The sequence below is a fragment of the Carcharodon carcharias genome, chromosome 11 (genome assembly GCF_017639515.1).
Source record: "Carcharodon carcharias isolate sCarCar2 chromosome 11, sCarCar2.pri, whole genome shotgun sequence".
Classification (NCBI taxonomy): domain Eukaryota; kingdom Metazoa; phylum Chordata; class Chondrichthyes; order Lamniformes; family Lamnidae; genus Carcharodon; species Carcharodon carcharias.
In genome coordinates this window covers 34,466,035-34,492,836 of record NC_054477.1, presented here as the reverse complement: position 1 = coordinate 34,492,836, position 26,802 = coordinate 34,466,035, and the positions used below count along the sequence as shown (strand labels likewise).

General features: G+C 40.8%; 1 protein-coding gene across 1 annotated transcript in view; it reads left to right on the top strand.

The window, feature by feature from the left end:
* The window catches only part of LOC121283866 (serine/threonine-protein kinase Nek5-like), a 62,362-nt gene extending 35,916 nt beyond the window's left edge, over positions 1-26,446 (top strand). Inside the window, exons 15-22 of the mRNA XM_041198667.1 lie at positions 3,499-3,582; positions 6,105-6,209; positions 8,246-8,326; positions 9,488-9,550; positions 11,204-11,345; positions 13,655-13,798; positions 16,630-16,747; positions 26,179-26,446. Of these exons, the coding sequence (XP_041054601.1) occupies positions 3,499-3,582; positions 6,105-6,209; positions 8,246-8,326; positions 9,488-9,550; positions 11,204-11,345; positions 13,655-13,798; positions 16,630-16,747; positions 26,179-26,446 (1,005 nt within the window). The remainder of the gene's footprint in view (positions 1-3,498; positions 3,583-6,104; positions 6,210-8,245; positions 8,327-9,487; positions 9,551-11,203; positions 11,346-13,654; positions 13,799-16,629; positions 16,748-26,178) is intronic.
* Positions 26,447-26,802: the final 356 nt, after the last annotated feature.

Here is a 26,802-nt window from a genome sequence, read left to right as displayed (position 1 = left end):
GATTGTGAATACTACAGGGGATTGCCCTCCTGTCTGTCGTGGGTAAAATCCTGGCCCGCATCCTCCTGAACTGCCTTCGTCCGATCGCTGAGGAGGTCCTCCTGAAAACCCAGTGTGGCTTCCCACCATCCCGGAGTACTACGGACATGGTTTTTGTGGCTAGACAGATTCAGGAAGAAAATCAAGAATTGTGCCTTGTCTTCATTGACCTGACCAAGACGTTTGATTCTTTAAAACATGAAGGTCTATGGATCGTCCTCCAACGCTTTGGTTGCCTGTTGAAGTTTGTCACCATCCTGAGACTCCTGAATGACAACATGACCGCCACCGATCTGAGTGGAGGTTCTGAAACTGACACCTTTCACATCCGCACTGAGGTCAAACAAGATGTGATCGTCCCCACCCTTGTTCACAATTCAACTGACTGTCATTGTCTACCCCATCCGAAATGACCTACTACTTGGTGTCAGCGTTCAGCATCGTCTGGAGGGGAAGCTCTTCAACCTTGGTCGCTTCCGGGCAAAAACAAAACTCACTAGTAAAAACTGTGAAATAAGAGTACTGGTCCGAAATGTTTTTTCATTCTGAACAGGCCTGCCAGAAAGCCTGTGATCAGTGTCAAGGAGCTTGGAGGAGGCTGGCATCAACTTGTTGCAGGACTAGTGTTTCGTTTTAAGGTATAAAAGACCAATTCTTATTTCCCAGTTTTTGCTGTTTTTACGTTCTGGGTGCCAACAGGCCTTTTGATGTATCCATCTATCAGTCTTCTTCTGCAGACTGTCCCCATCAGAGCCCTCCTCTGAGTCCTCTGCAGAACTCATGTGCGATGTCACCTTCCGGTGAGCTGACTTGTGCTATCCTCATCTCCTGCCCTGGGATCAAGCCACTGGTTATGCACCATCTTGCCCTGCAATGGAGAGGTAAGTGAGTCAGTGAGTGAGGTGCAATGTGTTTTGGTGATATAGCTGTCATGGTTGAATAGTTGGCAGTGAGTGCAAGCTGTGAGATGTTAATTCTGTGAGGTGAAGCCATGACTGTTAGGTATGTGTCTTCATAAACAGAGATTATTGGTAGTTGAGTGCTGGGGATATTGTGCGTTGAGCAATGTGAGAGACTATCCATCCAGCTGAGGGAATCAACCCTGGTTCAATGAAGAGTACAGGAGAGCATGCCAGGAGCGGCACTAGACATGCCTCGTCATTGGCAGTCCCTTGGAATCGAGGATGACGTCCGTCAGGCTTGGTGAGACTTCAGGTGACTGAGGAACCCAATTCTGGATCCACATGTTCTTCCACAGTGGGGCATTGCAGAGCACCAGCGTGGATGTGGTGGCAAGCTCTCTGAGAACACTTGCAGACCCAAACATAAAGCTGATGTCTCACCTTCTATTGCAGCACAAGCAGAAGCCATCTGACATTTGGGTGCTTAAGTCAAAGCTCAAATTAAAGTCAGGCAAGCTCAGACATCTCACACGCAAGCTCAGTTTGCTGCCATGCTAGCTGATACTGCTGCCGTCATGAACGTACAAGTGTTCACAGGGGCTTGCAGGGTCTCACAGCAGTCCAGCAACCTGTCTTCTAACGCTGAGGTGCAGCCTCACATGAATGGCAGTTCCTCTAATCTGCTGTTCTGTCTTAAGGCTGAAGCATTTGCCTTCCCTCCACTGCTGTGGCCTGTCATCCAGCTAGCCCAGAATGCTGCCTCCTGTGCCAAGATGTTGCAAACCGAAAGTAGGCCTTTTAGGGTCAAAGCTGCTCCAGTTCATCCTCCAAGACGGTCTGCAGTCTATCCCATGGAAAGTCAGCAGCCTTCCACCAGACATACTGCAGCTACTGAGGTGGGAGAACTGAGGCAGGAAAAGGCAGATGGAAGACTGTCACCAAGGGACTGAACAAGGATAATTAGTTGATATTTATGCAGTATGGAATGACTTGATTTATAAGCCTGGCTTTTATTTTTGCATTATGGCCAAGTGGACGCTGTAATGGTCATTAACAGAGGGAAGGTCAGGTGTGGGACTGTTAGTGAACGGGCAGTTGGATTACATTTTCTAATACAGGAGAAAGATGAGCCTATCATGGACAGCCCAGTCAGAAAGGTGTGTTGCCTCCTCAATTCTCCCCTCCTCTGCCTCATTTTTTTCCTTCTCAATTGGTCACTATATAGCTGGTGACAAGGGCTGTTCGCTTCTGGTGGTGAGGTTGCGCAGCATGCAGCAGGCCACCACAAATTGTGACACGTGCTCTGTTAAATACAGCAGGGCTCTTCCAGAATGGTCCAGGCAGCAGAAGTGATCTGTTGTTCAAGCACCCAGTGATCTGCTCTATCACATTTTGTGTACCAGCATGTCTTTTGTTATGTGCAGTCTTCCCGCCCATGTGTAGGTTGTGCACCAGAGTAATGAGGTGTGTCATCAAAGGATATGCCCTGTTGCCCAGTAGCCACCCCGGTTTGTCATGGTGGCTCAAATGTAGATGGCACAGCGAGCAGTGATAGAATGAAGGTATCATGAGTGCTGTTAGGCTACCGGAATTGATTTGCATCATTCACTACCTATGGCCACACGCATGATGGAGGCTGAGGGAGTGGAATCCCTTTCGCTTGTGGTACATCTCACAGTTGACATGTGGCATCCTCAAAGTGACATGCGTACAGCCACTGGCACGCAGCACCATGGGGCTGCCTGCAATCCTAGTGAAGCATGTACTCATTCTGCCGGTTTCTCTCTGGCCACCTTCACAGCTACTAGCAATGTCATTCTCATTCTGTTCTGAGATCGCAGTGATTGCAGCAGGTGCCCAGATTTTAGTGAAGATCTCTTTAGTGAAGAGGAAACTTTTGATGCACTGTTTCTTATTGAGGCTCATAGGGAGATTTGACCCCTGAACCCTTGGAGGATATGGCTTCCTGTTGAGAGCCATTCTCTTCTTCCTCCTCCTCCTCCTGCCCCCTCTTCCAGCAGCTGATCTTGCTTTGTGTAACCTCTGCTCATTCTCCCTGTCATGTTGAAGGCCAAGGGAGATAGAAACTACAGCATCCATAACTATGTGCAATGTGCTCATGGAATCTCCCCTTTTAAACATCTTAATATGTGGTCAAACTCAAAATTCATGTAAAAAGACAATCCATTAAATTGAAATGGGGCGGGCCTAGAATTCCTCACACCACACGCTAGACTTTTCTTCCCCAATACCTTTTGAGGCTAGAACTTTCGTCAATAGGCCTAAGACCAGTTGGAGAATGTTCTTCTTCTCACCATGGCCTCTCCTCGATGAATGGCAAGTTAGTTCCATCTTCAATGAAACTGGAACTCAGTCATAATGTTGCACATTTCAAAGGGTCAAAATCATTTAAATTTATTTGCATTTTCCAGGAAGGGCACAATAAGTTATACTGAAGTGGGTTTTCCATGTCCTGCCCGCACAATCTGAAAATGTATCTTTTGCAGTTAACCTAGAAGAAATATAATTGTAAAATATTAGTTTTCTATTTCTTTAGGAATATTGTCAGCAACTGAAGGAAATCAGGCAGCAGTACCATAATGAGGTAAAAGAAATTAAAGGAAAAATGGAAGTAAAAGAGGTAAGAACGTAGAAATGGAACTATTTGAACAACTGCAACATTGATTTGGCACTTCCTAAATATTGTAGGAATCATGGTCAATCAGAGAACACTCGCTCAACGACATAAATTGAAATACCAATGTACTGTATCACAGAATATTAAGATATAAATTGGTGCCTGTGAACCCAATCACATCATTGATTCCAATTAAAGTACTTTTGCTTCCTGCCTGCAGCATACCAAAATCTGAGACAACATAAAAAGTGTAAAGGAACGGGTTTCTGATTACACCTCTGTGAAATGCTTTGGGATGTTTTATTATGTTAAAGGTGCTATATAAATACAATTTGTTATTTTAGTTTAAACATTACATTAACTTAGAACTTAAGAATATATGATCAAGAGAAAGAGGAACAGGAGTAGGCAATTTGGCTCCCCGAGCCTGATCCACTATTCAACAAGATTCTGGTCAATTTTCTACTCAACCCCACCTTCCGACACTATCCCCATATCCCTTAATTCCCCCAGTAACCAACGTTTTATTTTATTTTAAGGAGAGCCAATAATTAGAGATTTAATTAAAGAATCATTACAAAAACATAGAAGAAAATAAGGAGATAACCGGTATTTTGTTTTATGGGACTAGTCTACAAAGACTATTAAAATGAGAACATGTTTCATATCCGCATGGAGATGTGCTTGGGGTTAATGCGGGAGTGGGATAGTATGCCTGACAAACTACAAAGAATTAGATTAACTTTGATCACTTTTGCAATATTTTTGGCACTGAACTTGAGTATTGCTGAATAAAAGAGATATGCTGTCGAAGCTTTTCGTTTTGCACTCATCAAGACAGATTCACAAGAATACCAATTGTAAAGGGAACAACAATTTATACTGCGTGAGAGGAAAATGCTGATTGGAACTGCCAGACTTGGCAGTTAACTGTTCCCTGGTGAGTTCTCCACTGCAACGCCCCTGCCAATTAGAGTCCACTTGCCAATCAATCAGCATTCTTTTCTCATGCAGTGTAAATTGTTCCCTTTGTTGTTGGTTTATCTTGCATAGCTATCCTGATGAGTACAAGACAAGAAACTTTTTTCAGCAATTTTGGCACTTCTGAGACTTATTTTCCTCACACAGATGTTGGTATGTGGAACAGACTTCCACATAGCATTTAGAACTGAATTAAACAACTTCATCAAAGAGGAACACGAGAAACATCTAATTTGCAAAGGTGATTGGAAATTTTTGGCATGTCTGATTAAATAGTTGAACAATGATTCTGCGCTGCTGCATCTGCTAAAGTGGGTGATGGCAGGGGGAATAATGCCTGTGGAGGACAGCAGGCTTGTAAAGATCAATACAAAATGAATGAGTTAAACTTAATTATCCCTGGAGATACATAGCTTCTCCTTCAGAAGATTGAACAGGAAGAGCTCTTGTTAAAGTGTAGGGTCCATATTTGTAAATTATGCAGCACAATAATTATGCTGAGCCAAATAGTTTTTCTCATTCAATGTTTTCTTGTGTGTTTTTGTTTGAATACAAAATTGCTTTCTATGCTTACCATTTCGGGATTTTGCTCTCTTGTTCATGCGTTACTTTTCTCCTCTTTATTGACCTCTCTCACCATTTACAAATTCTGCTGTGAAACAGAACCATATTAAGAACTCTTGAAGTCCTCAACATGAATAAAATTCAGAGCTCTATATACATCATGGACATTTCCCCTTCTCTAATCCATTGAAACTTAAACATGTTTTAAAATGCTTCAAGGTATAGGCCTGTAGGATGTTCATGCACTTAATTACTAACAAATCATATTATGCTTAAAAGGAACTGATGCTATGTTCTGTGGTGAGTTTTACTATATTTAGTTGGGGGTTCTGGACACATGCTTTGTAGTGCCATACATTAGTCTGCTCAAGCCTTGAAACCACCATAAAGGGATGTGCAAGAAAGAGTACAGTATGACTCTCCCTATGATATCTCCTACCAATCCGTGAGGTGATTTTTAAAATTCTTTCATTGGACGTGGGTGTGGCTGGCAAGACCAACATTTGTTGCCCATCCCGAATTGCCCTTAAACTGAGATGGCAGTTAAGAATCAGTGACTTTGCAGTGGATCTGGAGTCACATGTAAGTCAGACCAGGTAAGGAAGGCAGATTGCCTTCCCTAAAGGACATTAGTGAACCAAATGGGTTTTTATGACAATTGATGCTAGTTTCATGGTTACCCTTAATAAGACTAGCTTGCATTTTTTTAAAATTAAAAGCTGCCATGATGGGATTTGAACTGATGTCTCCAGAGTATTGGGCTTTAAGATTACTAGGCCAGTGATGTTACCACTACACTACCACCTCCCCTAATACAAATTACATAGGGTAAACCCACTTTTTAAGACACTCTGTGATGTAGATGACTATAACATTCTGTGCTGGTGTGCTGCTGTTACAGCCAAATATTTTATAATTCCTGTGAAATTAAAACTGATAAGCATAATGGCTTTGCTCCTTTTTGTGTGCGTGTTACCTAGAATCATCCAGGTATATCAGCTGAGACGTATCATATTGATCGAGAGAAATCTACTGAAGAAGTGGCTGAGCTTCAGGGGCAAAGCAAAGGGAAAGAGCCTGTTAAGGTACTGAAGTTTACTATTGCAAATGGTTCAAGTACCATAGCTGAAGAAGTATTTTTTATTTATTCAGTGTTTAAGCAATGAGATTAAAAAGCTGTGCATTAATTGAACTTTTAAAAATATACAGTTATTTTTGTTACTTAAAGGAGTTAAGGCTATCGGGCAAAGGGAGGTATATGGAGTTAGGTCATAGATCAGCTATAAATGCTGGCCTTACCAGCTCTGCCCACATCTCATGAATCAATACGTTTTTAAAAAAAGTTGACTTTTGATATAACATTGAATCATGTCCTAATATTTTCCTGAAAGTTAGCATAGACTAAAATGGATATTTGGACCTTAAAAGAAATGTTCCAGACTTTCAGATCTTCAACTTTACAATAAATTGCTGCAACAAAATATATGTAGGTGTTAATGTAACACACACCTGTCTGGATGGTGTGATACACATAATGATTTCCCAGTCTCACTTATAATGATGTACTAATGTCCTCGTTGAAAGACAGTGGAATAGGCTCGAGGGACTATCAATTGGTTAGAATGCTGTCGCATTAGATATTCGTATTTGAACACTTATTCTAAATTCTCTTTGAAGCCTGGTCCATCCAAGACTTGTGTATCACTCCCATATGTACAAGGCTTTTCGAACATCTTTCATATAAAAGCCAGAGGAATATTTCCTTGGCCTTCCGAACATGCATGTGACCCACTTCCAGATACTGTATCCGTTAATGATGCTCTAAGTCAACAACCAGGAGTTACAACTTTCCCTCCAATTTTGATTGTTCTCTGATCTCTGCTCAGGACATTAGTACATTATTATAAGTGAGACTGGGAAATCATTATGTGTATCACACCATCCAGACAGGTGTGTGTTACATTAACACCTACATATGTTTTGTTGCAGCAATTTATTGTAAAGTTGAAGATCTGAAAGTCTGGAACATTTCTTTTAAGGTCCAAATATCCATTTTAGTGTATGCTACCTTTCAGGAAAATATTAAGACATGATTCAATGTTATATCAAAAGTCAACTTTTTAAAAAATGTATTGATGTGGGCAGAGCTGGCAGGGACAGCATTTATAGCCATTCCTAGTTTCCCTTGAAAATGTGGTGTTGAGCCACCTTCTTGAACAACTGCAATCATGTGATGATGGTACTCCCATAGTGCTGTTAGGCAAGGAGTTCCAGAAATTTAACCCAGTAACAATGAAGCAACAGTGATATATTCCAAGAATGGTGTGTGTCTTGGAGGGGTGATTGTGGGTAGCTACTGAAGTGGTAGAGGTCCTGGGTTTGGCCAATGATTTCCCTAAATTTTCTTTCAGTTTAAAATAATAAATAGTAACACTTGCGAAATGTGTGTTGGAGATCTAATTACTGCAAGCCTATATGAAGTTATGATTAAATTTTGTGAAAGCAGTTTCTAGCTCAGGTCAAACTTGATAGGAATGCAAATCAGATGTGGAAGTCGGCACACTTGATTTGTGGGGCTTCGGACTGTTAATTCAACCAAGAACATAGGCTTGCAAAATAACACTGCTCTCTGTGTTATCTATCTCTAGCACTTACGTGAAAATAGTAGTGATATTTGCATGTATAGAATTGACACTCATTTTTGTTGCTGCTTAGTACATTATTCTGTACAAATTTCAGCCATATCATTAAAAAAAGAACTGCCCAAGGAATGAGGTATAAAAAAATTGCACTGTTTCTAAAGACTTCTTCCTCCCAAAACTGTAAAATTCAAGGAAAGAGTAAAATATGTTTTGAGAATAGAGCTAAATCTAGATCTAAAGTCAAATGTGGAAATTTAGCACATTATCACAGAAAAGCAATTTTCCTCATGCTCATTATGGTGAAAACACAAACTTCTTGGCACACTTAAATAGATTATATAATGAAATATTCTGTAACAATGCTAACTATTTGGCAACGCAATATCACTGGTGTAGTGTCCTCCATATTGAAATGTTTGTCTAACTCATTCCTTTCATTTTACTTTTTTTTAATTCATTCATTCTTTTACATTTGACAGGTCATGGAGGAAGATCTGAAGCAAATGGGATTGCATCACCAAGTGGAAATGAAAGCATTAGAGCACAAACACAAATTAAAGGTAAAGGTGATTCCTGCCAAATTAAGTCTGCCATTATCATGATAACATACAGAAATGTTTTGCATAACAAAGTATGTAAAAGAAGCATGGTATTGAGCTGTGGGATACAACTTATACCTTGTGACCCATCCAACCAAATAATTCATGAGTGACAAAGCACCAAGTGAGTTAAGATCCCCTATCCCGGTGTCTTTCATCATACATATATTTACAAATGACATTAAAATAATTAAATAAAATTGAAATAACTAAAGCTAGATATGAATTTCAGAAATTAAGAATTTTTTAAGTACACATGTATTTGCAGTTTTTATGCATAGGCCAAGAAAAAAACAAGCTACCAATATGTAAGGTGAGACTGAGGTACATTGGGACAGGTTATAGAGGATTGAAAGTTTAGACCAGAGCAAGTAAATCAAAGCATGTGAAGTTTGGGGCAGGTATTGTTAAATGGTTGTGGAATGTAGAAGGCCTGATTGTGGGGGAAAGAATTATGATGGATGGATAGTATTGATTTCAAACTCCCAAATGTGTTAGAAGAGGGCATCTGGCATGTAGAGGATAGTGATGATATAAACACTCAAAAGCATCCCTTGTATATTGGTTAAAATAAAAGTTCTAGCATGAATGACTGAATGAGGGAGATGCAATAAAGTTTGCTATCCAGCTTTCAGCCTTCTCTAAAACTGGTTTATTATAGTTCAATTGTATTTTGTTTACGTTTATAGACAAAGCAAAATATACTCTGTCTGATCCACCCTTGTTCCCATCATTTACACAAGTACAGTCAGAGCTTGATGGCACCAAACTTTTGTAATACCTCACAGCTTCTTCAGTGATCTAACTCGTAAGTTTACAAATCGAGGTCTGCAGATGATCGAAGTTCTACAAGGTCATTACTGTATTCCACGAGAAATAATTTTATACTTTATAAATTTTTCTGTATCTATGACATACTAACCCATTTATGTTATTGTATACTGGTAAGAAAATGGTGCTGTCTTTTAAATGTTAGATCCAGGGTTCTGTATAAATGTGTCAATATTCTTTGGAACATATCATTGTTTGCAGTGTATCCTCAGTACAGAATAGTTTGGAAATTAATAATCTAACATATGTCATAATGTGCAATACTGTAAACAAGCTTTTCTTTCCCAAAAGGGAGGAATAAAATTTGAGATAATGTTGGGTGACGAGGTGACTCATGAAGATTCCCAAGAGGAGGTGAGGTGAACAATTGTGATGTTTTCTCGAGAAAATTCAATATACAATGAGATAAAATATTCTGTGGAGCAATTAAATAATCATACAATGTATGATATATCAAACAATCTGATGTATTTTCATTTTCAGGGGCCAATAATAAATTAAATAACATAATAATAATTAATGAGAAAAACGCACAAAGTCCTGAATTGCTCTGGGCCTTTTTGAAGGTAGATCTAGATATTATGCTGGAACCCAGAGACAGTGGGCAGAACTTAGTGTCCTCCCCCATAGTGAGTTTGGTGGTGGTGGGGCATTTAATCAGACGAGAGGGTGGCGGGGGGTGGGTGGTGGGGAGAATATCACTGTCTTCCTGACTCTGCCCCAGTTAAGGCTGGGGCAGGAAGCTCATGGATGGCCTTCCAGCCTTGCCGCGAATTGAGGCCCTTCAGTGGATAATTAATGCCTGTTTAAGGGGGAAGCACAGCAGGGGTGATGGATGAATAGGTGAGTGAGTTAACAATTGGGTAGCACAGTTTTGGATGAGTTCAAGCTTACGTTACATTTAATTTTTCAATATGGTAAAAGATTCAGAAAAACATGTTGACGTATAAATTTACAAACAACAATAACGTGCACTTAACTGATGCCTTTAAAGTAAAATATTTGAGAATTCTTTATTCCAGGCCATGTTGAGTACTGTACACATAAACAACTTACATTTATATATAACCTGCCATGTAGGGAAACATAAGGCATTTCACATGACCATTATCTAACAAAATTTGACATTGAGCTGCTTAAGAGATATTAGCACAGGTGATGAGAAGCAGGACAAGGAGGTAAATTTTAAGGGCTGTCTTAAAGGAGGAGAGGTACAGAGGTGGAAATATTTAGGGATGGAATTCCAGAGCATAGGGCCTAGGCTACTGAAGACAGTTGCCAACGGTGGGGTGTTGAGAATGTGCAAGAGGCCAGAATTGGAGGAGAGCAGAGATCTCAGAGGCTTGGAGGGCTGGAGGAGATTACATAGATAGGGAGGGGTGAATTCATAGAGAGACTTCAAAACAAAGATGAGAATTTTGAAATCACGGTGTAGCTGGACTGGAAGCCAGTGTACATTAGCAACTACGGTGATAGGTGAACAAGACTTGGTGTGATTTAGCGTATGGGTAGCAGAGTGTTGGATGAGCTCAAGTTTACGTTATATTAAATTTTTTAATATGGTAAGAGATTCAAAAAGAAATGTTGACCTGGTAGACTATAAACAACAATAACAACACTTTGCACCTATCTGATCTCAAGGTGCTTCACAGATAAGGAAAATGGAAGGGAAAGATCATCAAAGGCATAGGCTTTGAGAATGTTCTTTAGAGGAGGGAGATGAGAGGTTTGTGGAGAGAGTTCCACGGAGTCATACCCTGTTGACTGAAAGCTCTGCTGGGTAAAGGGAGGGCCATGCACAGAAGACCACAATCAGAGAAACAGAAATAATACAAATACTGGCAGTACAGGTAGTGTAATAGAGCACCTTTGTAAACAGAATGATGATTTAAAGTCTGTTGTTCCCTATACCAAAGTTCTAATATAGCTATAAGACTGAGCTAAAAATGGTTCTGTTATTTTTCATGATGAATTAGCACAGCTAGAATTGATGTTAATATGTTTTAGGAATTGGATATATTAAATCAAACATTGACGCATGAACAAGGAGACAACCTTAAACAGAAGAAATGGCAGTTCATTGAGGCAGGAAGTGTTCTAGAAGATCTTGCAAACAAAACGTTAGAAGTAACATCTTCTCAAATGGAAGGTATGTATTAATTTTTACCATCTGCCCTTTATGCTTTTGCTCTATTAATACATTTCTTATTTATGTTATTTGTACAATATAATCTGAATAATTCACTTAAGTCTGGCATTATGTATCTAATTTATATTCTTTTGAGGTGTAACTGTTAAGTTCAAAAAGAGGTAGCTATCACTAGAATAAATGCCTCCCAAACTTTGATGTTTATTGAGTAAAGTAAAACTTGGAAAATGTGTAGAAGTTAAACAATGAGCTAGAACCTTCCTATGGTCTAAGCCATTCTTCAGTAATTCTAGTTCAATGCATGATAATAACTGCATTTGAAGTTCTGGTGATAGCATGAATGTAAAATTAACTCTTGTTTTCTGCCATAGGTTATTAGGTAGATAATATTTATTACAATCTATAATCCTGATTCCCTGGGAAACAGCACTTGTTTATAATGTGTGACTGGAGAACAGTACTACCCACATTGTGATATAAGAGAGTCACATGATAGTAGACTGTGTGTAGACGGAGTCTGAAATAAATCAGCAGGAAGGTAGCACCTAGATAGGACTATACCTTGGAGGTATATATATAGTTGTGTGTGAGCAACCACACAAGCCTCCAGACTTCTTATGGAGACATCAAACAACTTTACCACATGGTGGTAGCTAATGAACGAACCAGAACCCTAGAGAAGCTGTTGAAGGACCTTGGAATCTGACAAACTAAAGGAACGGCATCCTGACCTGACTGGAGTGCTCTGGAACTGAAGACACAGCTAGAGGTCACTTAAAAGAAGTTCTATTGTAGGTGTGGAGGCTGAAAGGGCAGAAGGAAAGTCCACTGTGCAGCTAATGGACTCCACCAGAGCACGGGGAGGTCCATTATGAGTCCCCATCGATTGCAGAGGCAAAGGAACCAGCCAGATGGCAAAGTTGAGCAAAAAAATACAAAATTCAGGAGAAAGGCTGAACTAGCCATTGACAGTATTTAAGGCATTGATCAGACAGAGCAATCCATTTCTTTAATCACTGCTGCCAGCCTGGGTTCAGAGTCAGCGCCATACCACGTGGTGGCTGAGCTCCATTGAAGAGAATCAAAGTTTTAAAACCTTAGCCAGAGCCAGGAATTGCCTTTTAATCAGCATAAAATACTCCAAAAATATTCGAAAGGGCCCAAACATTTGATTTAAAGATTTGCTGCAAAAAAGCGATCCATTTGAAATCAGGCCTATGATCACAGCAGGAGCCTACCAAAACCCAATAAGTGCGGGAAGAAGAGAAGAAAAAAAGTTACTGCAGCACCATCTTTAAAGCAGACGCAACATTTCAAGCTGTATTCCCCTGTGCCGAAAATCTGTCACGGGCAATAAATCAGCCCTACCAGATCGATTTGGGCTGATACAAGGGCCAGACCAGGCACAGAATTGGGGGCTTCAGTGAAAAAGATTTTAAGATATATGATAGCTTCAGGATTACCTAAGAAGACAGAGGTTGAACAAATGAATACACTACTGTACTCAGTGGGTTCAGTCGCTGATGACATCATTGTGAGGCAATGAATAAATGAATCTTGAGTTAAGTTTGAATAGGTTCTGAAATCCTTTGATGCCTATTTTAATTTAAGAAGTATTAAAATTTTAGAGCGAACAAAATGCAACAACTGAGTCCGGCAGCCTTTTTAGTCAAAAGATTTATGTTCTGCAATGTCAGGCAATCTCTCCAGCCCAGTAAGGGGAAGGAGTTTCATTCCTACAAGTAGTAAATTATTGTTTTTAATTTCTCTCTTACTTATCATTCTTTTTCCCTTCTTTCTATTAATCAAATCTTTCTCTTTCTGAATTAAAAACAGAAAATGCTGGAAATACTCAGCAGCTCAAACAGCATCCGTGGAGAGAGAAAGAGAGTTAACAAGCTGAATTTTACAGACACAGCTAAAGTCACTCTGCTGTGGTCAAAAGCAGGAGCTGACTCAGCTTAGGTCGGCAGCAGGATCCAGGGAAGCATAGCCTCAGTGATGACCAGTGATTTGACTCTAATTAACTCTATTCCTTTCTCTGTTGTTCTTCTGTTACTTTCTCAACGTTTATTGGTTAGGGAGATGTTCTGTTGGTCCTGCCGCTCACTAAGATCCCAGGTGCCCCGGTACTCTCCCCGCGTTGCTACCAGCTTGCACTTTCACCAATTCAAATCGTTTTTGAGCTGAAGGTTGAGGGAATAAAGTCTAACAAAGAGGCCATGCTGTGTGATGCCTCACTTCAGTGGATTCTGAGCCACCGTAAACTGTTATGATTGTTACTATATCTGACTTTCTCATTTCTTTAGCCACCTCCAAAACTGATGAGGTTATGGTAATGGATGCAAATGGTCCAAGAAACAAAAATCAGTGGGAACAAAAACCACCAGATACTCTGCTGAATGCACTAATGGCTGCTCAGCTGTCGTCAGTGTGTCTGACCATTTGTGAAGGTAAAATTGCTAAAGAAACATCTTACATTTAGATAGTATGATATGATAAACCAGGATATGTGTTTTTAAAATTATGATCTACATCATGAACTATCACCCAGTGTAACTAATTGCATTTGAAAACATATAAACTATATTTTTACAATAAATATGCTTGTTCATAAGCTGAGTAAAACTGTTTAAACAAAACCATAATTTAGTAAATGCAAAGTATTTTCCTGCAGTTTACACACTGGCCATTGGTGTACAATAATACAAATATATACATCTGATCATTTTTGCAACCACTTATCAGTAATTTAAAACATCATTTAAATACAATGGTTGGGGATCTGACATTAAAATGGCATAACTCATGTAACCTCAGTCTCTGTTCCTTTTTTATATGAGGCAGTATTTCGATTTAGACTTGCATTTATATAGCATCTTTCACAACGTCAGGAATCCCCAGAGTTCTTGCAGGCAATGAAGTACTTTTGAAAGTACCACCACCTGCAAGTTCCCTTTCAAGCCACACACCATTCCAAGTTAGAACAATGTTGCTGTCCCTTCACTGTCACTAGGTCAAAAGCCTCAAACTCCCTCCCTAACAGGACTGTGGGGGCACCTACGTAACATGGACTGCAGCGGTCCAAGAAGGTGGCTCAACATGACCTTCTCAAGGGCAATTAGGGATGGACAATAAATGCTCACCTAGCCAGTGATGCCCACACCTGTGAATGAATAAAAATAAAAGGAAATGTATTCACTATTATAATGTACAAAATACTGGATGCGATGGCAGGTGCAAAAGGCACCAGCCCACTTGTGTGCAGACATAGGCAAATAATATGGTCACATTTTGTTACACTTCAATTGCCCTAAACATTATGTGTGCTTACCTAAAGTAGGTGCACCATCTTGCTAGTATCAACAGTCCAAAACAAAAACAATTGTTAAAGTGACAAAGTGGGTAAAATTTAATTGGCTGCCAAGATTTTGGTCCCAATATTTAAGGGGGCGAGGATGGTTTGGCGGAGGCCAAAAATGGCTGAAGAGTCCTGCGAGGCTAGGGACCTGAAGGTCCTGCAGGAGCATATTGTCACTTTCTGTTCCATTTCTTGCCCAGTAACTTGTCAAACTGAGCCTAGCCAGTTACTGAGAGCAAACAACAGCAGCAGGAGCTTGCAGTTGGGGACTTATAGAGTCAAATCCTGGCAATTGAGGTAGGGAGGGAATGATTAACTTGTCAAATGGAACTGATTTTAGAAAATAAGCCAGGGAGGGGAAGGACAGAATCTTAGAATCATAGATTGGTCATAGCACAGAAGGATGCCATTTCAGCCCATTATATCTGTGCCGGCTCTCTGCAAGAGCAACTCCTCGACATTCCTCCAAAATAATGAGGAGGGCAAAGGACTTCCCATTTTGCTCCTTATCAAAGCAGGTGAGGCCCAAAATTAAACAGACCCAAAGAAATTCCTAAAAGGGATAGATTGAAGCTGTTCAAGAGATCAAAGCTTCACCTGACTGAAGATGATTGCAAACACTCTGGCCTTGTCTTTTGTACTGACGTGCTGGTTTCTGCCGTCATTGAGGATGGGAATCTTTTTGGAGCCTCCTCATCCAGTAGTACTTTAATTGTCCACCACCATTCACCATTGGAGGTGGCAGAACTGTAAAGCTCTGATCTGATCCACTGAATGTGACATTGCTTGGCTCTGTCAATTGTATTAGTTTATTAGTTCTGTGTTGTATCTGTGAACACAATGTCAATGGATGGCACAAAATATTGCACAGTCTATGTGAAGTTTGTTATCTCACATGCCTCAGCAAATTGTTAGTCACCTTGTAGCACTGTAACTGTGGTGTGGCAGGGTGAGGGGAAGATAGTGGAGATGGGGAGATGTGGGAGAGGTGGCATTTATGGGCACCTCCTTCATGGTTCAAACCACAGACTTTGATGCATTCCCCTACAACACTGTGTCTCAAACAGTCCCTCTTCTGCTGCATCTGCTGAAGGAGAACCTCCAGATTCATATCTGAAAAGTGAGCTGAGCTACACTTGAAGGTGGCCTTGCTGCCATAATTCTTGTGTTGTTACAGTGTTGTTCTCAGAAGTCGTCGAGTTGCCTGGCCCCTTACCTTGAAAGATAAAGCCTCACCTTGCTCCTCCTTCAGGTATTTCCATTGGATTGGTCCGTGCTTATGCTTGGCAAAGTTCTGCAATGGTTTACTGTTGCCTTCTGCAATATGGCTGACCAGAAAATTCTCCTGCTCTTACTACCTGCCACCAGGCAGATTGGAAGGATTTGCAGACATAATCGCCCAGTTGGCCACTTTATGAAGGTACCTTCCATGGCCATCAAATCCTGAAGTGGGACTTGAACCCAGAGCTACTGGCCCAGAGACAGGAAAATCACTATTTCACCACAAGACCTCGTGAAGCCCCATACAACAAGCAAATTAATGGTGGGCCTTATGTTGAGTCTTGAGAGCCCAGCCAACATAATCCTAAAGAGCTGGCTTCAGAAGATGGACAAGGATCAGTAGCATTTTCAATATTCTGGCAGAAGTCCTGTCTTACTGCACTGTTGCAGCCCCTGAGGAAAGTTAATCCATATTTATGATATGTATATATTTATTTATATTTATAATTTACATATGCAATGTATATTGTTTAAAAATTGCAGCCATCAATTTGGTTTACAATTTAAACAATTCCATTATACTTTTATTATTTTAACACCAGATCCAGGGAATGATTATGGAGACAATTGTTTGTTTGCTGAGCCAGCCTTCCCTTTTCCCACGGTGCAGGTTACTGATCAATATGTGTTTCTGTTCAACAGATGACACACTGACTCCTTTGAAACCTACAGAAGAGAGCAGCGATCCCAAATCAAATTCTGCCTCTGAAATAGAAGTAGATAAGGAACGTCTGGAGCCTAACTCTGATGATGATGACACGTAAGCTAACTGCTCTATTTTTCCCAGGTTTAACCTCCCAACATTCAAAGAAACAAAAACTAATCATATGATGAAATTTATACTGTTTAAGGGAGGTGAAGCTGGGTAGAAGGCCTTAACTGAGGTTTCCCACCCACTGTGGTTGACAGGGCCCTCAACCATGTCTGCTCCATCTCCCGCACCTCTGTCCTCACACCTTCCTCTCCCTCCCAGAACCATAATAGGGTCCCCCTTGTCCTCACTTTTCACCCTACCAGCCTCCACATTCAAAGGATCATCCTCTGCCATTTCCACCAATTCCAGCTTGATGCCACCACCAAACACATCTTCCCTTCACCCCCACTGTCGGCATTCCGTAGGGACCATTCCCTCCAGGACATCCTGGTCCATTCCTCCATCACCCCCAACAACTCATCCCCTTCCCACGGCATCTTTCCATGCAATCGCAGAAGGTGCAACACCTGCCCGTTTACTTCCTCCCTCCTCACCATCCAAGGGCCCAAACACTCCTTTCAGGTGAAGCAGAGCTTCACTTGCATCTCCTTCAATTTAGTCTACTGCATTCACTGCTCCCAATGTGGTCTCCTCTACATTGGAGGGACCAAACACGGACTGGGTGACCGCTTTGCAGAACACCTTCAGTCTGTCCACAAGCATGACCCAGATCTTCCTGTTCCTTGCCATTTCAACACCCCATCCTGCTCTCATGCCCACATATCTGTCCTTAGCCTGCTGCAATGATCCAGTGAAGCCCAACGCAAACTGGAGGAACAGTACCTCATTTTCCGATTAGGCACTTCACAGCCTTCCGGACTTAATATTGAGTTCAACAACTTCAGATCATGAACTCTCGCTTCCATCGTCACCCCTTTTTATTCCCTTTTTTCAATATTCACTTTTATTTTTCAATTTTTACTTTTTATCTACTTATTTTTATTTATTTTCATTTTTATTCATTGTTTTATCCCCACCTTTTATCGTATTTTCAATCTTTTTTCCCACCACCATCCCCTCCCCCCACCCCATTCCCACAAGGGCCATCTGTCACGTGTTCATGTTGTTCTTTCCAGAGTGCTCTACCTTATCCTGCTATTATCACATTCTGCTTTCTTACCTTAATACCATCATCAGCACCTCCTTTAGCTGGTACCACTATCATTAACACCACTTTGGCCTTTTGTTCATGACATCTTTGTCAATCTCTCCTTTGTTCCGTTCTATCGCTGGCCTTCTATCCAGCTTCACCTGCTCCACCCACTTTAAACACTATAAATTTCATCACATTTTTACTTCTCTTTATAGTTCTGAAGAAGAGTCATTTGGACTCAAAATGTTAACTCTGTTTTTCTCTCCACAGATGCTGTCAGACCTGCTGAGTTTTTCCAGCATTTTCCGTTTTTGTTACAGATTTCCAGCATCCGCAGTATTTTGCTTTTAAAAACTAATCATATATCATCTAGAATGTAAAGCACAGAAACAGGCAGTTTAGCCCAACTGGTTCATGCTGGTGCTTATGATTCACATGAGTATCTCCTCACCCCTCTCAATCTAATCCTACCAGCACAACCTTCCGGTTCCTTCTCCCTCATGTGTTTTATCTACTTTCTTCCTCATATGTTTAAGTGGCTGCCCCTTAAATGCATCAATGCTGTTCACCCCAACAGCACCTTATGGCAGTGAAAATAGATTAGCCTAAGATTTCAATAAAGCAGAATGGCAAGAGTTTGAAATTTCCATGCTGCATCCACTTCCATATGTTTTGGATCAGCACAGCAAAGTTCTTCACTGTAGAAGCTCGACCTTCCCTGTAAAGGACTTAGAAAACTTCCCAAAATCTTGAAAATCAAGAGGTGAAAGGGAAGAAGGGAAATAGTAGAGGCATTGGTTATAATCTTCCAAAATTCCTTAGACTCTGGAAAGGTCCCAACAGATTGGAAGATAGCAAATGTAACATCTTTATTCAAGGAAAAAGGGAGACAGAAAGCAGGAAACTATAGGCCAGTTAGCCTAGCATCGGTCATAGAGAAATTAGAATCCATTATTAAGGAGGGTATAGCAGGATACTAAAAAATCATAATGGGATCAGGCAAAGTCAATGATTTTGTGAAAAGATAATTGTGGTCAGTTAATTTATTAGAGTACTTTGAGGAAATAACAAGCAAGGTGGATAAAGGGGAATCTGTAAATGCTGTGTACTTGGATTTCCAAAATGCATTTCCAAAGGATGCCCCATCAAAGGCTACTACAAAATAAGAGCTCATGATTTAGAGGGTAATATATTAGCATGGATAAAGGATTGGTTAGCTAACAGGAAGCAGAGAGTAGAGATAAATGAATCTTTTTCAGGTGGCAAGCTATAACTAGTGGAGTGCCACAGGGATCAGTGCTGGGAATTTAATTATTTACAATCTATATCAATGACTTGCATGAAAGGACTGAATGTACGGTAGCTAAATTTGCTGATGACACCAAGATAGGTAGGAAAGTGAATTGTCAAATGGAGTTAAAATGTCTAAAAAGGGACATAGATGTGTTAAGTGAGTGGGCAAAAATTTGACAGATGGAGTATAATGTGGGAAAATGTGAACTTAACCACTTTGACAGGAAGAATAGAAGAGCAGCATATTATTTAAATGAAGGGAGATTGAAGAATTCGGGGGGTACAGAGGAATCTAGATGTCCTGGTACATGAATCACAAAACATTAGTATGCAGATACCACAAGTGATTTGGAAGGCAAATGGAATGTTGACATTTATTGCAAGAGGAATGGAATACAAACATAGGGAAGATTTGCTGCTGCTGTACAGGGCCTTGGTGAGACGACAACTGGAGTACACTTTTGGTTGCTTTATTTGAAAAAGGATATAACTGCAATAGAAACAGTTCAGAGAAGGCTCACTCGAATCATTCCTGGAATGAAGAGTTTATCTTATGAAGAAAGGTTGAACGGGTTGGGCCGATACTCATTGGAGTGAGAACTGATCTTATTGAAATATGTAAGATCCTGAAGGGACTTGATAGGGTGGATACTGGGAAGATGTTTCCTCTTCTGGGAGAGACTAGAAATGGGGGACATAGTTTAAAATAAGAGGTCTCCCCTTTAAGATGAGGATGAGGAGATATTCTTTCTCTCTCAGGAGTTCATTAGTCTGTGGAATTCTCTTCCCAGAAAGCAGTGGAGGCTGGGTCATTGAATTTATTCAAGGCTGAGTTGGGTGGATTTTTGATTGACATGGGAATCAAGGGTTATGGGGGATAAACAGGAAAGTGGAGTTGAGGTCACAATCAGATCAGCCATGATCTTATCGAATGGTGTTGCATGCTTGAAGGGCCAAATGGCCTGCTCTTGCTCCTAAGTCCTGTGTTCCTATGTAAATTCTCCAGACCTGCAAAAAATTATTGCATTCTGGACAGCTTTTGACATCAACAGTGATACACCTGTGAAAATTAGCTAATCAAAAATCTAGCACCTTGGCGGAGAATTCTCCTGCTATTTTCAGCCTATTCAATAATATGGCAGATGGTACTTGCCAGGCTGACCAAATCCCAAAGGGAAACTTGGCCACAATGATTTTGCAATTTGTATTTATTACGCGATGGTTTGTGCACTGAAGTCAGAAGTGATGAGTCCACTAACATCTTTAGAGATTTTAAAGATTAAATTACAACATTTATTAAAAAAAGAAAAGAAAAAGTTAAACATACACAAGATTACAGTTACAGTTATTTAGTCTTACAACAGTTCCCAAAATTTCTACTTAACTGGATTCCCAACTACACACCCCTTTCAGGCAACAGTCCAAAATAAATGCCTAATCTATAAAACATCCAGCAAGACTACCACAAGCACCCACTGTTTCTATGAGGGAGGTATTTCACAGCTTCTTACTCCCTGTCACTTGACAATGGAATTCCCAGGCCTTTAACACAGCCTTGCTTTCTGGAACAGCAAATTTCTCCAGGGTAGCTAGAGGCTGTTTTTCACAGTGCACCTTTCAAAATCTCATTCGGCCACACACATCCTTCTTTAAATATATTTCCTCCTTTTTGATCTGCAAATTCCATTGTTTCAACCTGTCTTTGGAAGTTACTTTTCCCAGAATATAAAAATCCTTCATGTTGTCATTATGGCCAGCACTTTTGGGGAAAAGAAACGTAATAACTTTGCCTTATTTAGCTTGCCAGTCGTAAACATCTTACCATGTCCCTTTGAAAAGCCAACAACCTCTTCACTTACCTAAAAATGCAAATTCCATTTTACTTAGCTCATCCATTAGCATTTCAAATACCTGTTTTTACATTTAACTCCTTTGATGATTCAAACCTTGCAGTTTAACAGTCTGCAGTTTACTTAAATTATTCACACACACACATATACACACACACTTGCTTTAAAGTATCCCACAATAATATCAGGAAAAACATGATAGTTCCTTTATACTATAATTAAAGCAAGCAACTTGGGCCAGAAATTTCTTACTCCAGTATTCCATCCCACAATCAAATTCCCTGATGCATTTTGATCTGTTTCACAATCTGCCCACCCAATCTCAAATAAACTGATTTAATGAAATTATAGCAAGGGCCAGTGACACTGCAGCTGCGCATTTTCTGCTTTTTGCACTCTAAACAATTGAGCTAAATAGGACTAAGAATTGTAAAGCACAATAGGGTACGGTAGCATAGTGGTACATCGCTGGACAAATAATTCAGAGGTAAAAACAAAAAACTGCGGATGCTAGAAATCCAAAACAAAAACAGAATTACCTGGAAAAACTCAGCAGGTCTGGCAGCATCGGCGGAGAAGAAAAGAGTTGACGTTTCGAGTCCTCATGACCCTTCAACAGTTCTGTTGAAGGGTCATGAGGACTCGAAACGTCAACTCTTTTCTTCTCCGCCGATGCTGCCAGACCTGCTGAGTTTTTCCAAATAATTCAGAGGCCTGGATTAATGATCTGAAGACAAGAGTTCAAATCCCACCGCTACAGCTGGGGAATTTAAATGCAGTTAGTTAAAAAAAAGTCTTGAATAAAAATCTAGTACCAGCAGTGGTAACCATGAAACTGTCACCCTTTAGGGAAGGAAATCTGCCATCCTTATCCAATCTGACCTATATGTAACTCTTAATTACCCTCTAAAATGGCCTAGCAAACATTCAGTTGTGGCAACAACCAAGTATGATAAGAAGAAAACTGGATGGACCACCTGGCATCGAGCAATGCATCAGATTTGGGCATGACAAAGGTATCCCCAGCCAACCCTGGAAAGCTCTCCTCATTAACATCTGGCGAATTGTGCCAAAATTGGAGAGCTGTCCCACAGACTAGTTAAGCAACTGCCTGATGTGAACATAATCACAGAATCATACCATTCAGCCAAAGTCCCAGACTTCTCTATCACAACCCCTGGTTATGATCTGTTCGATTTGTTACAAAGGCCCAGCAGAGATGGTGGCACAAAGGTATGCAGTTGGGAGGGAGCGGTTCTGTGGGCCTTCCCAACATTGTGTTTGGACTCTATGAATTCTTTTGGCATCAGGTCAAATATGAAAAATGAAACCGCCTGCTGATTAACAACTATTTTTCCATCCTCAGCTGATGATTCAATGCTCCTCCATGTTGAACACCACTTGGAAGAAGCAATAAGGGTACAGAATTTAATCAGGATGGGGAGCTTCAATGCCTATCACCAAGAATGGCTCGGTAGCACCACTACTGACTGAGCTGGTCAAGTCCTGATGGATGTAGCTTCCAGACTGGTCTTGGAGCTGGTGCTGAGGGGATCAACATGAGGGACTTTGTTCCCACCAATTTACCTGTCACAGCTTATGACAGTATTGGTAGGAGTGACCACTGCAACTTTGTGGAGACAAAGACCTGTCTTCACATTGGGGACACTCTCCATCAAGTTGAATGGTGCTAAAACCTTGCTAAATGGGATAAATTCAGATCAGATTTGGCAGCTCAAAACTAAGCATTCCATGAAACCTTCATCATCATCAGCAGAATTGTATTCAACCATAACCCGTAGCCATATCACCCAGCATATCCCTCATTTTATTATTGACAACAAGCCGGGGATCAACCTTGGTTCAACAAAGAATTCAGGAGAGCATGCCAGAAGTAGCACCAGGCACAATTAAAAATGAGATGCCAATCTGGTGAAGCTACAACTAGCATGAAGACTAGCATGCTAAACTGCAAAAACAGCATGCTAGAAGAGCATAGCGATCCCACAATCAATGGATCAGATCTAAACTCTGAAGCTTAATGGACATCCCCATTCTCAATGATGGCAGGGCCCAGAACTGAGTGTAAAAGATAAAGATAAAGCATTTGCAACCATCTTCAGCCAGAAATGTTGAGTGGATGATCCTTCTCAGCCTCCTTCTGAGCTTCCCACTATCACTGATGCCGGTCTAAGACCAATTCATACTCCACATGATGTCAAGAGATGCCTGTGTACTATGGATGCATCAAAGGCTATGTCCCCAACAACACCTTAGCTGTAGTGCTGAAGATTGTGCTCTAGAGCTAGCTGTACCTCTACCCAAGCTATTGCCCTACTGGCATCTACTTGACAATGTGGAAAATTGCCCACATATGTCTTGTCCACAAAAAGCAGGACAAATCCAATCTAGCCAATTACCGCCCCATGAGTGTACCCTCAATCATGCAGCAAAGTGATGGAAGGTGTCATTGCATCATCCAACGGCACTTATTCATCAATAACCTGCTCACCGATGCTTACCTTGGGTTCTATCAGAACCTTTTGGTTCCAGGCCTAGTTACAACTTTGATGCAAACATGGACTAAAGAGTCAAATTTCAGAGGTGAGCTGAAAGTGACTGCCCTTAGTTTGGAACTTTCTTCTGCAAACGGTAATTGATGCTAAGACAGTTGTTAGTTTTCAAAGTGAGATTGGTAGATTTTTGTCTGCCAAAGGTATTAAGGGATATGGGGCAAAGTCAGAAATAGATTACAGATCAGCCATGATCTCATGGAATGGCAGGACAGGCTCGAGGCTACTCATGGCCCTATTCCCATGTTCTACCTGATATTATCCCTACTGTCCCATAGCATGTATAGACAACATATGTTTCAGGAGTACCTTAGTGAGAAGATCTGTATAAGATGATAACTATATAAGAGCAATAAAATAGCTTTGCCATCTCCTGCATGACATTCTGTGCCAGAGCCATCTGTCCCCACTAAATTTCTTCATGGCCATGAAGATGAGGACTACACTCAAATTTTATGGTACAGATTCATCAAAAGTAGTCAAGAGGATATCTGAAATATCAGACAGGCTGCAGAGCATGCAACCACCAAATGACCAATGAGTACTCTATTCTAATACTCTTCTGGCCAGCCTCCTATCTTTCATCCTCTTTAAACTGCAGTTCCTCCAAAACTTTGTTACCTGTATCCCAACTTGAACCAAATCCCAATCACCCATCACCCGTGTTCGCTGACCTATATTCGGTCTCAATCCATAAGACCATAAGACATAGGAGCAGAAATTAGGCCATTTGACCCATTGAGTCTACTCCACCATTCAATCGTGGCTAATAAGTTAATTATCAAAGTCTCAAATTTAACATCATCAACCGTGTTCAAATCTCTTATCCTTATGTTCGAACCTCTCCTTGGTCTTTCCTTTCCCAGCTTCCTAACCTCCTCCAGCCCTACAATGAGAACTCTACATTCGTCCAATATTTTCCTGTCCAATATTGTGTCAGCTCAATATTCTCAGCTCTGAGTTAGAACGTTCTGGGTTCAAGTCCCATTCAGGAGTTGAACAAAAAGAAATCAAGGCTGATGCTCCAGTGCAGTACTGAAGGAGTGCTGCACTGTCACTGTCTTTCAGATGAGACAGTAAACCGAGATCCTGTCTGCCTTCTCAAGTGGACTTAAAAGATCCCATGGAACTACTTTGAAGAAGAGCAGGGAAGTTATCCCTTGTGTCCTGGCTAATTATCTGGTCATTATCAGATTGCTATTTGTTGGAGCTTGTATACTAAATGACTGCCAGGTTTCCAACATTACCAGAGTGACCACACTTTAACAGTACTTCATTGGTTGTAAAATGTTTTGATATGTCCAGTGGTCATGAAAGGAGCCATATGAATGCAAGTTTTTTTTCTTGTGCATTCCCAATTCTCTTCTTTATCAGCTAGGCCTCAACCCAAGCTCTCGAATTCCCTCCCTAAACCTCTGTATCTCTGTCTTCTCCTTTAAAACACTTTTTGAAACCTACTATTTTAACCAAGCCATTGTCACCTGTCCAAATATTTTTTTATTCTTTCATTGGAGGTAGGCATCATTGGCAAAGCCAGCATTTGTTGCCCATTCATAATTGTCCTTGAGAAGGTGATGGTGAGCAGCCTTCTTGAACTGCTACAGCCCATCTGGTACAGGTGCACTCAGTGTTGTTAGGAGGAGAGTTCCAGGCACACCCACAGTGTTGTTAGGAGGAGAGTTCCATGATTTTGATCCAGCGACACAAAAGGAATGGTGACATAGACCCAAGCCAGAATAGTGTGGAGCTTGGAGGGGAACTTGCACGTGGTGGTGTTCCCATGTGTCGCCTGCCCTTGTCCTTCTAGGTGGTAAAGGGCATGTGTTTGTAAGATGCTATCGAAGGAGGCTTGGTGAGTTGCTGCAGCATATCATGTATTTAGAACACACTGCTTCAGTTGTGGAGAGAGTGAATGTTTAAGGTGGTGGATGGGGTGCTGATCACACAGGCTACTATGTCCTGTATTATTTGTTCATGGGATGTGGGCATCACTGGCTGGGCCAGCATTTATTGCCCATCACATCCCTTTGTATGGTGTGTAGCTTCTTAAGTGTTGTTGGAGCCACACTCAGCAGAGCAAGTGGAGATTAATACAGCACACTCCTGATCTGTGCCTTGTCAATGGTGGACGACTTTGGGGAGACAGGAGGTGATTTACTTACCCCCGAATTCCCAGCCTTTGACCTGCTCTTGTAGCCACAGTATTTAAATAGCTGGTCCAGTTGTTTTTGGTGACAGGCTGTGCATAGGTAATATTCTCTGGACAATACCATCCCCCACAGCAGGAATAGAGTGATGTGCCAGGAGCTCCATGGCCGTCACCTCACTGGCAATGATGTATTTCAGGTTTCAACCCAATCTCTATTACACTGGATTTGCAAATGAGCTAAGCCACGAAATACCCCTCCAGACTACTGAACAGCCTTATTCTGTGCTATAAACTTTGATGATTCTTTACATTTTTATTCATAATCAGGATTTCTATTTGTTGTGACCAGGGATATTTCAGTTCTGTATTGCCAAAATCTTCCCATATTGCCCTATTTAACCACTGTGAGTTTTATTATTGTGACTGCATAGTTTGGTAGGATTCTTAGTGACACTTGTATGAATTTATTGTTTCCTTAGAAATTTTGAAGAATCAGAAGATGAACTCACAGAGCAGCTGGTGGGGTCTTTGCAAGATCTAATTCATCCAGAGGAGAAAACACAAGGTAGTGATGGGAAAGGAATCAACCAAATGCCCGATGAAGAAAGAGAGCAGGAGAATGAAGGCCACAGGGAAATGCATGCTTCTGGTTCTGAGAGAGAGCCTGAGGAATGCTGTGATGTAAAAGATGTATCTGCACCTGATCCAGACAAGGATTATACAGAACAAAATAGGACAATTGCCTGAGAATGACACATATGGTTAACCTGCTGTTCTTATAGCTGATGAAATACCTGGAGTCACTTGAAACACAAGCAGTCGCACATTTCTGTCTGAAACTATACTTGTATTTCAAAGAAAAACTTTCTGGGCATTTTCTGATTGACTAACTTGGGCGTTTGAGACAACCAACTGGGAATCTGGTCATTGTGTTTCACCAAGGATACAATACTTTCCCCACCCCATGGTTCTAACTTGTACAGTCACTGTAGTCAATAATAAAAGTCAGTAAGGATTAGTCAAGTTTAGTCATTTTTTTAGGAATGCCTTTTCAGTCATTGGTAAATGAAATATCTTAAATCTATTTCTATAATTATATGGGG